Below are 15,429 nucleotides of genomic sequence, written 5' to 3'. Positions count from 1 at the left end.
CAAAAGGTACAACTCTCCAATAACATTTGAAACAATTTATAAGCTGGTAAAAAACTACCATTAAAAAAACAAAACTCCATACCAATGTCACCTTACTACTGCCAGCTATGGACAGAAGTCTATCAAAAAGCAAAGAAAGGCCAAGAATGACACCAGGTATGCTAACAAAATTGTGCACTTGTATGCATCATGTTCCTCTTTATATCCAACACCAAGTTTTATGCATTTTGTGCTATAGGATAACAATCTAATTATTTTTTAGACCAAGTTTTGGTGCTAAAGGGAAGAACCAAGACAATGAATACATTCTGTGAAATTTAGTTTACAGAATGGGATTCCAAAACAATATGCTAGTTTGTGGGAACAACTGGAAACTTTGGCTTGCTAGGTGATTCAAGAGTCATTTGGGATCCCCAAAAGCAAAGCAAAGCCTAAGAGCAGACCACATCACAAAAGTGAAAAGAACTACAGAAACATTTTGTTCTAATAAAAATAGATTCCAGACCACTCAAGTTTCACTACGCTAAGGTATCCATTCCCATATTTTCAAGTTCAAAGACCCATTAAATTCCTCCAGTTAATTTAAGTCTACTAACAATAGGTTTGGTTATCTGGTTATCTTTGAGGAAACCCTCAGGAAGATTTATGGATTCACAGGCAAGAAGCTGAAAATCATTGCATTCTCTACACATGTATAACAAACCTTTCCACCCACAGAATTCATAATTTAGATTTGCAACAAAAGTGTTAGCAAATAAATACGGAACTATAGATTTGGGGTTTTTATCATTAAGAGGGCCTATCTGACAGCTGTATATGCTTGATAGAGAATGGAAGAATACTCTGTTGTACTTTAACTTTTATCCTTGATTTCATTTTTGTCAGCACATATTTTACAGAATTCCTTGATTGCATCAACTAGGGAAGAGATAAAGATGTGCTGAAAAGAACAGGACATCTCTGCCTACCACAGAAGAAACTGGAAATAGAGAAGAATGGCTGTAGTTAGCTATTGACAAAACCACACCTTCCTAGCACATGCACAGCCAAGAGGCTGCAAAGTCTCAAGGAGACTATTGCCCTTTCCTGATCCATGCAAGGTGACTCTTGGCTATGCTGCAATCTCAGCTCCTTTACTACTTTTACTACCATAGATGCTGGTCTAACCAGGGCTGTGCCGCCTCATACACCAACTTACCTCAGCAGAAGGAAGGGCTGGTATCTGTGAAAGAAGAATGGAAAAATATCAGTCAGGGTCCAAACAAGTCACACGAAAATACACAAGAGATTTCTCAGTGCACATGGCACAACAAGGAAGGCAACTGACTGCACAGAGCAAGAGCACCTTGTAATGCTACATCAGAGCTCTTCGGAAAAATTGTATCTCTAGAGCACTAATGTTGCAGCATCTTATGATTTGATATACAGGAGACTCTTCCTCTCACCTGAATGCTTTCTTCTTCCTCAGTTACACTATCATGTTTCATAGCTTCACTGTCTAAATCAGTGCAAACCAATACTTCAGAGCAGTCTCCTGTGTTTTCACTGCTACCAGTGTCATTATCTTCAATAACATCATTCCTAAAGATACAAACAAAAATACTTTAGAAACCTGTTGTTACACCTTTAAAAGAAAAAAAAGATAAAAAGAACCACTTTCCTCCCATTAAACATTATCAAACATCAGACCATTTCTTGTCTTTTTTTTTTTAACAGAATTATTCTGACCTGTAGGCAAAATTAATTATTTGTGTGATGTTTTGCACATCCAGATATGACAGACATATTAGAATGTATTTATTTGGTTCTTGTCTGAAGGGCCAGGCATAGACCCACACACAGCATACCAACCTAAGGAATTAGAACACAATAGCCAGAAGCAATGACATCCTGAAACTACAGTGACTCCACAACAGGGCTGTGGCTACACTTCTCTCAGTACTGAAGCCAGTTAGTTTATAGCTACTGTCACTGGGTTCCCCTCCAGTGAGAAATCCCATTACATCTAACATTTCATCAGCTGAGACTTCAACTTAAGGCATGTAACATTACAGTCAGATTAAAACCAATCGACACCATATTTATATTCACATTTATTCTTTATGTACCACCACATGACTCTATCATTCATCACAAGCCTTTGACTTTGCCTTCCTTGCTCTCACTCAAAAAGAATTCCAGACCACATCAAGAAAGCTCCTTCACTATCAGATATACAGAAAACAAACAGGATGGGTTGAAAATTAACATTTTAATTCTTTTTTCTTAACTCCAGCCATTAAATTAGCACTACAAAATTGGCACTGGATCACTGCGCTTTTAGTTCTTAATTTAACTGTGTATTTTGCCTTGTGCACAGTCTGCTGCTTTAAAGAACCCAGACACCCCCTTGAAGAACAATATCATGTATCCTCTCTCACAGTTAATCCACAGTGGAATGATGATCAGAAGCATTTCCAGAAGTGCCTGTGCCAGAGGAGGATTCTGGTTTCAAACCGGCAGTGATGGCACTTGGAGCCTCCCCCTCTGAGATCAGCCAACCTTTACAGCACTTACACTGGGACTGAAGGAATTCAGCTGCTGCAGGGCTGTGAGGCAATTACCCACTTACAAATTACTTCAAAGACATTGAATCTTTAGCACTAAAACTCAGATTTAATTGATCATTACCAGCAATGATTATTACTTTTATGATCCACTGCAAACTTTATTTCTGTCTTCTAAAACCACTAAAGATTGAACAATTTAGAAAGAGCATCCGAGTTGCTGAGCACTTCATGTATTTCAGGCTCTGTTCATGTATTCCAGCTCTGAGCAATAAAGAAATTTAGGTACCAAAATCTTATCAACACATTTTTGAAGTCTGGGTATTAATCATGACTACTTATTTTTAATGAAGCACTAAAATGTACCAGCTTCAAAATGCTGCCATGGCAATCACTATACTCAGAATCTGTCCTGATTTACAAGACAAATAAAATCTGATCAAATAAGGTTGGAACTGAATGCAAATAGACCCACAGTGGTCATTCTATCCATTTTTGGCTGTTTCATTGACACTGGCAGCCAGAGCAGTAAAGTAGCTATTTTGACATGGAAAGACAGGGTTATGAAACAGAATCTACAACAGCTTTCATATGTTAAAATATTGTTATGAGTCACATTGGTGAGATAGGAATGAAAGCACTTGAGTAAATTTAAGTTCCTGTGCAATTTGCACAGAACTCAGCAATAAAGCAGATACTACACAGCATTTTTAGCTACAAGATCAATTGAAAATATTTGCTTCAAGAGCTATTGATTATTGGCACCTGACGGAAGTCGATTTGTTTTAAAACGATAAAACTGAAGTCAACAGCCAAAGTTGTAACTTTTGGGTCAAGGTGGGGGATTTGGGTAGTTTTTTATGGAGTAGTTAAGATACACAATCCTACAGAATTCATAACAGACACAACAAAAACTTACTGGTTGTTAGATCCTTCCTCATCCCCACTGGGATTTTTTGTTTCACTGTTACAGCCCAGTTGTTGTTGCTGTATGTGTTTCAGATCGTTATCTAAGCTGCTCTGCAGGTCGAATAGATGCTGTTCCACAGCTGCTCTGATTGTTCTTTCTAAAATGCTAAAAAAAGATGGAAAAGTCTATTGAGATCCCTACTTTTGCATTGATCAAGCAGACAGAAAGGCAGAGATAAACTTTACATGACAATCTTTGATGGCAGTACTTCAAGGCAAAAGAAACTAGCTTTTCCAAAAAGGCACTGGTAGTTACTACACTTAGTATTTTTGAATGCACAAAATTTACATAATGTATTATGAAGTTTATCAACAGAATTTTAAGAGTAATCAACACATTACAATTAGCCTATTTTTTAACAACTATACACAAAAACTTATAAAAGCCTTATATATTAATGTGACAGTAAAATCCTGCGTCTGTAATGGGTCAGAATCAACCCTGGGGCAGGTTCCACTTCACCCACATGTGGCTGCACTCTCCTGAACAGGGCTGTCATCTTAAAAGGCTAAAGCCAACAAATAACAGGATGAAGGACACAGGATATATCCAAAATATCATCATGAAAAGAACACTATTCTTTAAAAACAGACTACTCTGCTGAGAGCCTCTCAGGCAGCTCATCCCCAACACTAAAGAGGCTTCTAAAAATCCACCTGTAAAAATCTTAAGCTATTTAATCCCATTTTAACTCTGAAATTGTGCCTTTATTTTTTCCTCCACGTATGTACAAAGAATTCCAGTGAACCGTACCCAGCATAATTGGTGCTAAAATTACAATATGAATGTTTTTCAGGTTCTTTTATGAAAGAATATTCTTTTATCTCATATATCTTTTACTTAATATTTTATAAGATTAAGTAAAAAAAACTTAGGATGAATCTAAGTGTAAAACCAAAGTTTTGTTCTCTGGATGCAAGCACGCTCTGCTCTCATGCTCCTGCAGTCAACAACACTGACAGGCATTTGGTACTTCCTGCATTAGTGTTAAATGCCACCAGTGAAATCCTTCAGACTAAAATATGTTCCTTCATAACTGCAATCCAACCTACTGCATTTTTTTCAAAGGATATATAACTTCTATGCATGTTCTAGTAAGAGCACAATTCAAACATTTTATATTTTCATTATACTTACTCTGCAGAGGCTGGCAAGATACTTATGGGAGAGATATGAGCACTGCAATAAAGAAAAAAAGTTAATATAATGCAAAAACTTATCACACTAAATAGAAGTCTTGAAGTCAGCAGAAAGCAACCTAAAATACTTAAATATTAAATGTGATGCAGCTAACAGAAGTAGAATAAGCATGAAAGGAACACCCTGATTTGCCGTCCTTTATTATTTAAATTATAAAATCTCAAGGAGCGCCATCACAAGGCAGAAAGTTGTAGAAGTAGCAAAAATCTTGAGAGATTTCTGTCTCTCAAGAGCCAATATTTGTTATGTTATGAAGCTCCAAGCTCCCAGATGTATGGTTTTTCCCATGGAAAATACTAATCATTTTGTAGTCAAACATTTCCTGACACCTTGCTTAAGAATGCAGATTTTAACCTTGCTGCCTAAAGCAAATTCCAGATTACTCTGCTTTCCTCCACAGGTTCTCCCCGCTGTTGTATAATTTTGTTCTGCAACGCTCAACACATCTATAACACTCTCTGAGCACAGCTACAACATCTCAAGTAGAAGGCAGATTTTGGGACAGGAGCCTGACTTTTGTAAAGTATCTGGAAGTCACCAGGCAAAGCCACTTCAGCCTAGAATGTTAAACTCCTTGAGGAGGGGTGGGAGGGTGGAAATCAACATAACTAACACAAGTCAATTAATTCATGTGAGTGTGGTCCCTCTACAATTTTGCATTAATATGATTAAAATTTTATTATAAAACAAGTATTAAAAACTTCAGACAAAGTAACAATAAAGAATAAAAGATGAGAAACATCCCTGAATTGCAATACACACACCTCACTTAGAAAAAATTACATACATTTCAGCTTAAGTTGGAAGCAGGAAGGGAGGTAAAAAAGGGCTTTTTCTTTCTATTACAGATAACTAAGCTCAAAAAGTTGAAGATTATTTTTTTTCTACTCTTCACCATGCAACAGCACTTTTGCCAAAGTTGATTTAAAATATTACTTTCATGAATGCATATGGTAAACCCTGAAATACAAGGGATCTTGCTACTCCCCTGGATAACTGAACAAGTTATTACCTCTGAGGTGTCCTATCAGTTTTGACTGCTATGAGCCTTGCTTACACTAAAAAATGCAGTCTCTCTGTTTACCCAAGAATAGTTTCAACACAGCAAAGAATACCTTGGTTAGAACTTAAAAGGTTTATTAGTAGTTCCACCACCAAAGAGAAGTCACCTCAAGCAGACTTTCTATTTTTCCTTCCTCCAAGCAGATGAAACAAGCAATAAAGGCTTTCAATGAAACAAAAGGTGATAAAGAAAGTGGCTAAAGTATTTATTTTAAAATAACTATACCAGTTTGCCTTGTATTGGGCCAAGAGCAGACTGCATAGCATTTAAAGCCCATATGACACAAAGTGAACATACAGGTGCTCATAGATGCTTTTAATTTCGTTTCTTCCCTTGTTTAAAATGGAAACTGGCTGACAAATCAAGTTCATCTTATGATTTGTGTGTGTGTTTGCCTGGTGAAAAGACAAAGCTGATCTATTCCAGATGCATTGACAGAACAGGCAGCAGTTAACCACTATTTCAAAGCAGACATAGCTTCAGGAAATTCAAACACCTGACATAGAAGACAGATCTTGTAGCCACTGATTTCAAAGCTGCAGATCAAATAACTGAGGGGAACACGCTGACATTTTGTATTTTTCTTACAAACAAAAAATTGGCAGGAGGTAGTTTACAGCTTAGAATATTTACATTTCATTTATATTTCTATATTTCTAGAAGTTCAGCATAGTTCAGTCCACATTCAACCTGTACTAAGTCAATTTTCTGATAAATATACTTTATATTAACAGAACTTGAAATAAAAAAATGAAAGTATGAAGCTACATGTTTAGCTTAATGAACAAAGAAAGAGAAAAGAAGCACAATGTTGGGGAAAAGACCCCAGTAATATTTCTAAATATGAAAAATGTAGTTTTAAGTATCCATCTCAGTAAGTTCTACAAAAGTTGCATTATAAAAAGTATGCTTGTATTCTAAAGGTACAAATACATAATGGTGTAGACTGAAATTGAATTCCTATTAAAACAGTCACTCCTTGGACAAATTGGTAGAAAAAAATGAGGCAATTAGAGCACACAACACTGCAACACCCTAATTGCAAAAGAGAGCAAGAAAAAGTCAAGGGCACAAGTACAAACACTATTTATAGGAAACTGTGATGACTTGAAATCCTTTTATTCTACCACTTGAGACAATGAGGAAATGTGTCAAGAATAGGGAGAATCAAACTCATCTCCAAAGAATCCAGATGATTCCAGACATGATTCAGAACAAAATTTTCCATCCTAGTGTGTAACCTTCAGCCCCCAGCACAGGATGGCTCTCCAGTGCTTTCACTCAATACCTTTGGGAGCATTAGAGGTACACAGCAAAAGCTGTGTATAAAGCAGCAGTATCACAAATCCTAAAGAATCCTCTTACTACATAAAGACTATCTTACATCTTCAACAAATCACTGTAGCAATTAAGCACTTTCTGAAACAAATGTGACAATCTTAAGTGAAAAGCCATTACAACTTCTAAGCTCACCTACCACAGTTCAAGGATACTTTTTAAAAGCTGTAATTTACAATGCCAGACAGAGCCCTAACGCAGCATGACACAGCAAGACACAGAAAGGTAAACATCTTTGTTTTATAATGCTAACTCCCTCCTGAGAATCCCTCCAGCACTGGCTCCCTAATCAGAAAAGGTCCCAGTAAAAACCTATCTTGAGTAGAAAAATACATTAACTGGAGATAAAACATGTCCAAGTTTTCCTAGGTAATTTCCTGACTGTACACAGATTCTTATTTATCATTAAAATAATCAGCTGTGGTATCATTTCCTTTTGTATCTCCAAACCACATTTAATCTCACATAATTTTAAAAGTTAAAGCCTTACTTGTGAGCATACTAAAATGACATTTTCTTTTCATATATTTACCTGTGCAGCAGAACTTTGCAGGCCATTCTGATTATTTTTGCTATCCCAAAAGAACACTTCATGTAAAAATGCTTCATCTGGAAGGCAGCAAAGCGTGCTGTGGGCTGCTGGCTGTGCATGCTGCTGGCTGTGCTCCGGGGGCTGCCTGCGAGCGGCACCTCTGGAGTGCTGCACTAAACCCTGCAGTCTAAATAGAAATCGACTGCAACATGAGGTCACTCCTGACAATAAGCTGCCCAATCAACACTTGAAAGCTCTCCTAACGTGTTGTTTACGGATTTTCCAGGATGGAAGGAAGAAGTACTTGGATGCTAAAAACAGCACTACATTAAAATAATAATGGATTCTCTAGCAATTTAGGCAGCACTTCTATTCATCCAGCTATACCATGGGTTTTGCCTGCCTTGGCAGGTGTTAATGTTATCACTTCTCTCTGATCAGAGCTGATTAAATAAAAAAAGGGTTAACAAAAATATCACAGAAGCAGTGAGGATGTTGCCCTTGTCTGTCTATTGCGTTTAGTGGAAATAAAGCAAACTGTTTCTACAACTTACTGCCTGTCATATCTCATATATTTACACAAATAATTTTGAAAACTCCAAAACCAAAGAGATTTTATATTAGGCTTCTGACTCACAATATTTGAGATGAACTGCCCAATTAAAGCAAATACTGCTTGGCAAGGCTCAGGGATGAAAAATTTGGAATAATGACAGAGAAAGATTCTAATGTACTTATTTCAACAGCATGTCTTAAAATTCAGCTGCAATGCTGAGTCAGTAATTCTTTACTCCAAAAGTCAGGACAGCAGAAGGGAAAGAGCCGTAGGGAAAAGGCTTCTGGTAAAGGAGAACAAGTTTCCTTTACATGCTCAACACCAGCCTGTGAGCTACAAATGCTCCCTGCTGAGTAATGGGCTCAAAGATCACTCCACAGGTTTATTAGAAATACCATTTTCAAGCAGTCACTAAACCAACGTGCATTAATGATTATCCACATTCTCACAAGATCTCTAACTCAAAGTCAAATTAACACCATGCAGTGCAGGAAGGTCATAGGTTTCAGCAAGAACAAACAGAATGAATAGAGAAAAAAGACAGTGAACAAAATTAGAAGCAAGTTATAGTCCAAATAACAAGGAGGAAGGTCAGATGCCCCATTGTACAAATCAAGATAAACAATCTATTTTAGTACATTTAACAGAGAGACCAAAATACATGGATATTTGGTTCCTAAAATCTGACAACAGCAAAAAACAAAACCCCAGCTTAAAGAACTACAAGAATGATGTTTAAGATTTACTTCTCCTCCTCCTTCCCGTATAAGCTGCCACAGGCTCTACATCAGGACAAAGAAATAATTCAAATAAACCTGCATTAACGCTTACTTTCTTAACTTTTTTTTTTTTACACCGAGAAACTAAGACCAAAAAAAGGCCATTAAATGCATACATTAAATGCATCAGGTTTGAGAAAATATTTACAGTATTTATAGTTGTTACAAGTTTAATAAAGAGTACTTTCTCATTCACTTTATTTCTTTTTGACTGTTTCCTGCAGTTGTTCTGGTTTCACAGTCAAAATTCTCCTTCTTCTAAAGGATTCCTCCTTATCCTTCCCCACAAATTATTTAAAATGCCAACCATAATTAATGCCTATTCATTTTTAATTAACCTTAAACATCAAGTCAAAATGTTTGTCTCTTCAGGCTATCCAATTTAAACTCTCAAACATGTTGAGTTTGTCACTACTGCTGTGTTTACACATTCCAGAAGCAACCTAATACCTGTGAATAATTATACTGCAACTTTTTTAAATTTAATTCAAACTAAAAATAAGAAGCTTTATTACTGACAAAGATAATTAACTATTAAAATATAATTTCAATTACAAAACAGAATCATGATTCTATCATTATTTGGTATTTTACAGCTTCTTGCCATGAAGCAGAATGAAGCATGCAGCCAGCAGCTGAACAGATTCCAACCAAAAAGCCACATTCTTTAAACTACCCATTCTTAAGCAGTAACTTACTTGTTACTGTATTACTATATTTGTGATTTTCCCCTGCATTTCATCTGCTTTTAGTCACATTTTTATTATAGATTCCTCCTCACTCATCCCTACAAGTTCTTACATGCAATGCCTATACCAAACACATGCTGCAGAGGGGAAGAGGTAAAATTCACCATCTGTAGAATGTAAACTCTAAGTACAAGTAAAGCAAACTTAACAATAAAACCTTGCATACTACAAACAAGTAAAATATAAATCTGTGTATTAAGCAAGCACCAATAAGCTCTCAAATTTAAGTATGATGCTATGTTTACACACTCTTTTATGAGAGCTGCTCTTAAAGCTGGGTCACCCTCCATCATTCCTGCCTGTATCGCATTTTGCAATTTCCAAACCTGCCCATAGCTCTCCAGCACCATGTGACAAGAAACAGCCCCAGGATTTCCCATTGGAAGGATGCTACAGAACAGATTTGGATCTACCAGTATGCAGATTCTTCTTATTTCTACTGTAGCATTTACTGTTTAAATACCACTTTACAGTTTCACTAAAATATGCTCTTTTTAACTTTCCCTGCATAAATCCCCATACTTAATCTGATCTGATCCTTCAGGCATTCCTCTGCTGAATTTGGAAACAGTTATTTTAACCCACATTTTACTATTATAAGAACTGCACCTACTTCTAAAGCTTCAGTTTGTAGACACCAACACTTATCTCAAAAGTCTGGCAGTTTCTCTCTCTGACAGAATAAATTACAATCCTAACTTTAAATCCAAACTCCAAGGCAGAACCAAGTTACCTTGTTGATGCTGTAACATTCCTGGAATCTGAGAGACTCCCTGTCATATCTAGATGCACCACAGCTGGCCTTTCAACAGGTTTCTCTGAGCTGTCTTCTGGAAGTTCTTCTGACTGCTCAAGCTTTACATCTTCCTCTTCTTCCAAGAGATCATTGATCTAAAAAACATTTAATCAAAGTTAAGGGATTGAAAAGTTCCTTTCAAGAGGTCCAGAGAATTAAAAGAGCATAAAAGGTATGAAAGTAACATGAAGAAGGAGAAGAAGGAGAATACTTTTCAATTTTAGGAAAAAACAGGCACACTAGACTTGTTTTTTATGTAAAACTGTAAATTCTACACCATTAAAAAGCTCCTCTTGAAAACTGGAAAAAACTGAAAAGCATGAAGCACCTCTGATGCTATAAATGAACACAAGCAGAATGAAGAAACAATAACATCCCAACCACACTGAATAATGAACTACACAACCTTTCTTCTTCTATGTCAAACTGATAATTCTCCTCTATTCCCCAAGTAGCCTTATTAATGTACCAGAAGCATTTTCAAACCCTCCTAGGGAAGGCAATACTGAAGTCTATGAACCCAAGCTTCAAAGCTCGGAATAAACACTTACAAAGTTTCTGTACTCTTGTCTATTTTTGTTTCTTTGTTTCCAAACACAGATGTTGTTACTGAAGCAGCAAAATAGAGCCAATTTAAAAAGCAAAACAATATAGCCAAGTGGTAACTCAAGGCAGTAAACTTCATTTTTTAAAAAGCAACTATAGTCTAAAACATGAAAAGGTAAAGATATAAAAGTGATTGTTTCACTTCCAGGCTGCCTCTGACTGATTACTGATCTCCCAGTCTTGCAAACCCAAAAATTTAAGCAGCCTCAAGAAAATATACTTTATAGTATCTGTCACCAGTGTAAAAAACCACTAAATTAAGAAAAATTGAAACTTCAGAAGTTTAAGATTACACAGAAGACAGAGAGAAGATATTTGTTAGTTTTTAAAAGGGGTGTAACTTGTTATATGGCACCACATTGCAGGCAAGAAATGTATTTATCCCTAATTTTTCTCTGTAATTGCAAGAGGATGTGCCAGTGAAGCAAAGGCAAGCCCACCCACACACTGGAGTAGCTGCCAGCAGAGCTGTGCCCTGCAGGGACAGCAGCCCTTCTGTCCCCACTGCACTGGCCTGACAGAAGTACACTGTTGACATCTGGTGGAGACACCATGAAACTAAAGGGACACCCCACCAGCCCTCCAACTAAGGGAAAAAACAAACAAAACCACACACCAAACAGATTTTGTACTTAGGAAACTCTTTTGCTGTGACATGTAACAAGGCAGTAATTTCAAAGAATGAGAGCACAGAGCAACTCTGGTTTACAGAGCAGTAATCCCAACTCAATGCCAGCCTCCAGCTGCAGGAGTCACAGCCCAGCGTTGCTCAGCAGCTCCCTGCATGCAGCAGGGCTGTGGTAGCTCTCAGTGCCAGATTCCTGCTTGGAGCTTTGCAGAGCAAAAGGAGCTCTCAGAGCAGACACTGCTCACTCCAGAACCTGCTGCCCAGCCTGGCACACCAGACCAACACCTACTGCAGGGAAGAGGAAGTATCCAACTGCCCCAGTACTTGCCTTACCTGTCTTGCTAGAGGAGGGGTTTGTGAGATAGGCTGTAAAATTCAGCACCCTTTCTTACCTACCTTAGCAACTGATCATTTTTCCCCTTTTTCCTCTTTACAGAAAATACATCATTTTCAAGTCTTAGAATCAGAAACAGCATTCAAAAACTCTGGCACAGGAAAGCACCACTGATAACATCATCAGGTGGAGTGCGAGACCCTGCATGTTCCTGTAAGACACACCTAGAAATACTCTTGACCAAGACCAACAACAGAACCAACAGTTCTTCATTCCTAAATTGGTAATTAGAAAGCTGTTTATAATAGTGTGCGTGTTGGGCAAGATATCACTGTTGGTTTAGTTCCTATGTATTTTTCTACATAGCATAGCTGCACTCACTACAAAAGCAAGCATTAAGAAAATGCCAGGTTTTGTCAGTTTGCAAGAAACTTCTAAGTCATACTAAAGAAACTGTACTTCAATAAATCTTTCATAAACATTAATGTGTATAACAGACAGGTAAGTGGTAACATATAGGCATTCAAAATAGTCTTACCTGCTCAGTTATTGAGCTTAAATCATTAGTAGATGAAAAATCTTCCTCTTCATTTTCAAAAAACTCATAGTAGTTCTCCAGAAGTCCCGCCATTATTCTGCTGACTATTTCCTGTTCTTTCAGATCCTCCACATCTGTGTAAATGCTAAAGATTTCAACACTGTTTTAGTTTAAAAATCTAAATGCAACATTTCCCCAAAGAACACCTCTGAATGTAGTCTATGACTAAGTGCTACACTTCATACCATTATCCCCTACCCATTCTGAACACACAGAACTTTAAGTGTGCCTTCACACTACTGCCTTATAAAGCTTTATACTATTTTATATTTTAAAATGTATTAGCAACTATTTAGTCAATTAACTTTTCATGAGGAATATTTAAAAGTCAAATATTTTCCTGTTGTATAAAGAGAGCTTATACAACAGTATAAGCTAGTACTTTACCAGCCTTCTCCCAGAACTGTTTTCTTGCTACAAATAGTAGCCTTATATACTATCACTAAAATATTTGAACTTCAGAATAAATACAGTAATGCAACAATCAAAACAGTGGTTTCTCATGCCACAGCTCGGAGACAAACTGCTGTTTAAATCATAGCAAAAATTGTAAAACCAAACTGGAGCCAGAGAGTGGGTGGGAACAGAAAATACTCGGCTGAAACATATTGTGCACTTTGTTACTTTGTGCTCAGGGACCAAGAATGACTTTAAACTACAGAGAGACACTCAAATACCCACAGAAACAGTGAATTAACTTTTATGATTAACTTACTGAAAAACATCCGGGCCAAAGACTGCAGCTAAAGAACTTGCTGACCAAATTTCTTCATGATGCGATGCTACATTAGCTAAGAATTTACACAGAAACTTTAACAAACTGTAATTAACAGGTGGAAGCTGCTGCAAGAGGAACCTCAACTTTCTTCCAAATTCATCTTCATTATTATAATCTGAAAAAGTAATAAAAATATTTTAGTCACAAAGAAGGTATCTTTTCATACTTGATAGTGATCAGCTTTCTGCCTGACAATTACTTCTGAAAAGTCAACTGATTTGATCAAACCACAAGCTAAAATGTGGAAACTGACTTGCATGTGCTCTATATTATCCACCACATTCTCTTCTGCATGCTTTCCCCAATGAAAGCCCACTCAAATTCCTGATTTCAGAGGGCAAACTCTGTATGATTTTGTTTCACCGTTGTTACATAACAGTTGCTTCACAGAAGAGCTCTAGAGAGGGTAACAGCTTCAGATAGTGAGTTAACTACCATCTACTTAAATTCTTCTGGCAGACAAGCTGCTTTGACATCTTTTCCTTTACAAGCATCCCATTCTCACCACTCTACCTGCTTTTATAATACTTAACTGATATATCCAAGCTACCTCAATGTAATCATCTTCACAGGTGCTTAGCTTGAAGTTTGCTGATTCAATTTCAGATCTGAGAAAGGGTCACCATAAAATCTCCTCATTCTCACCCCATTTAACTATACTCGTTATCAAAATATGTCCCCATAAATCTTATTTGTTACCTCATCAGCCTTACAGGCAGCAAGGTTCAAAGAATTTACAGCTGTTTGTATCCAACTGAGAAATTTCATATACAGGAAATGTCAGGAAAGCAAAATGGGAGAAAAATTGATACAAAGAGGCCTCCCTTTCTTTCTCAGACACTTGAAAACTCTTCTAAGATCAGTTAGAGAGGGAAAAGCACATTTGAAGATGATGAACCATCTCCGCCTCTCTAGATGAGAGAGCAGAGACATCCTAGTCCTTAATGTCAAAGCAAAGAGTGAGTAAATTCCCTGTTGAGCATGTACAAGAGCACCAAGCAGGATCTGCAGGATTTCATTTGCTCAGACACAGTCAACACCTACAGCAGCTACATACAGGCAACCAAGCACAGAAAATTGTTGTCTAAACACATAACACATTAAAATGACCATTTAATTGACAGTCTAGAAATGCAGTTTGGAAACAGAACATAAAGAAAGAAGGATTTAAAAAGTACTTAACAATGTAGATTTTTATAAGAAAGGGAGCACAGCAAGGTGATAATCAGACCACTCTGAACATACACATCTCCATGTTTTGTCTAACCAATCCATCCTGAAACTTAAGTTCTAAACACACAGAGACCCAAAGGCAGAACATTCTTACCCCTCACTGAAGTCCTCTGGCACTAAAGCAGGGACACACACTTGTGGGACACAGGCCACGTGCACTGGCCATGTGAACTGGGACGGCCACATTCACACCTCAATTAGCCAAATCACCTCTCTTTGAGGAACCACCAGCCTGCAACGAGTTCCTAACGAGGCACACAGGCCACACCTTGCTGTGTAATGAAGGTATCCTGAGGACTAAGCCTGACCTAATGATACGGAAGAACTGCTGAAGAGGGAGAAAACCAGCACTAACACGTGGGTCAACAATTACTACCACCTTCTGCGGGTCTTTAAGCAATTCCTCTGCCTCAAATGCAGCTGATGATGTAATTCTGAAAACTGAGATATGTCTATCAGACAGGCAAAACCCAATTAGAGAAAATCAGAAGTCTCATTTTAGCATCTGAAAACACTGTTTAAGTGTTTCTGTGGTTTGATTTCCTTGTTACAGATAACTTTAAAAAAGACAGTAAAGACAATAAGCTGCAAGTTTAAGTGAAGTTTCTCTATATATTTAACAAAAGGGAACTAAATGGGGACTTGCATGCTAGAAACAATCCATACGTAAACATATCCACAGTGATCTATTCAAAGATGGGAGGAAAAAAACAACTTTTACAC

At 37.3% G+C, this 15,429-nt stretch overlaps 1 protein-coding gene across 3 annotated transcripts in view; it reads right to left on the bottom strand.

Moving 5' to 3' along the window:
* FAM13B (family with sequence similarity 13 member B) overlaps positions 1 to 15,429 on the bottom strand; it is a 44,417-nt gene that overhangs the window by 16,116 nt on the left and 12,872 nt on the right. For all 3 annotated transcript variants that reach the window (XM_021552265.3, XM_021552267.3, XM_021552266.3), the window contains exons 5-11: positions 13,411 to 13,588; positions 12,636 to 12,780; positions 10,467 to 10,624; positions 4,654 to 4,695; positions 3,466 to 3,621; positions 1,446 to 1,581; positions 1,199 to 1,222 (exon numbers count right to left, since the gene is read on the bottom strand). In XM_021552265.3, coding sequence (XP_021407940.1) covers positions 1,199 to 1,222; positions 1,446 to 1,581; positions 3,466 to 3,621; positions 4,654 to 4,695; positions 10,467 to 10,624; positions 12,636 to 12,780; positions 13,411 to 13,588 — 839 coding nt within the window. The remainder of the gene's footprint in view (positions 1 to 1,198; positions 1,223 to 1,445; positions 1,582 to 3,465; positions 3,622 to 4,653; positions 4,696 to 10,466; positions 10,625 to 12,635; positions 12,781 to 13,410; positions 13,589 to 15,429) is intronic.

This window comes from Lonchura striata, chromosome 15 (assembly GCF_046129695.1).
Source record: "Lonchura striata isolate bLonStr1 chromosome 15, bLonStr1.mat, whole genome shotgun sequence".
NCBI classification, from domain to species: Eukaryota; Metazoa; Chordata; class Aves; order Passeriformes; family Estrildidae; genus Lonchura; species Lonchura striata.
The sequence above is the reverse complement of the archived record's forward strand: the minus strand, read 5'-3'. Positions and strand labels throughout refer to the sequence as shown.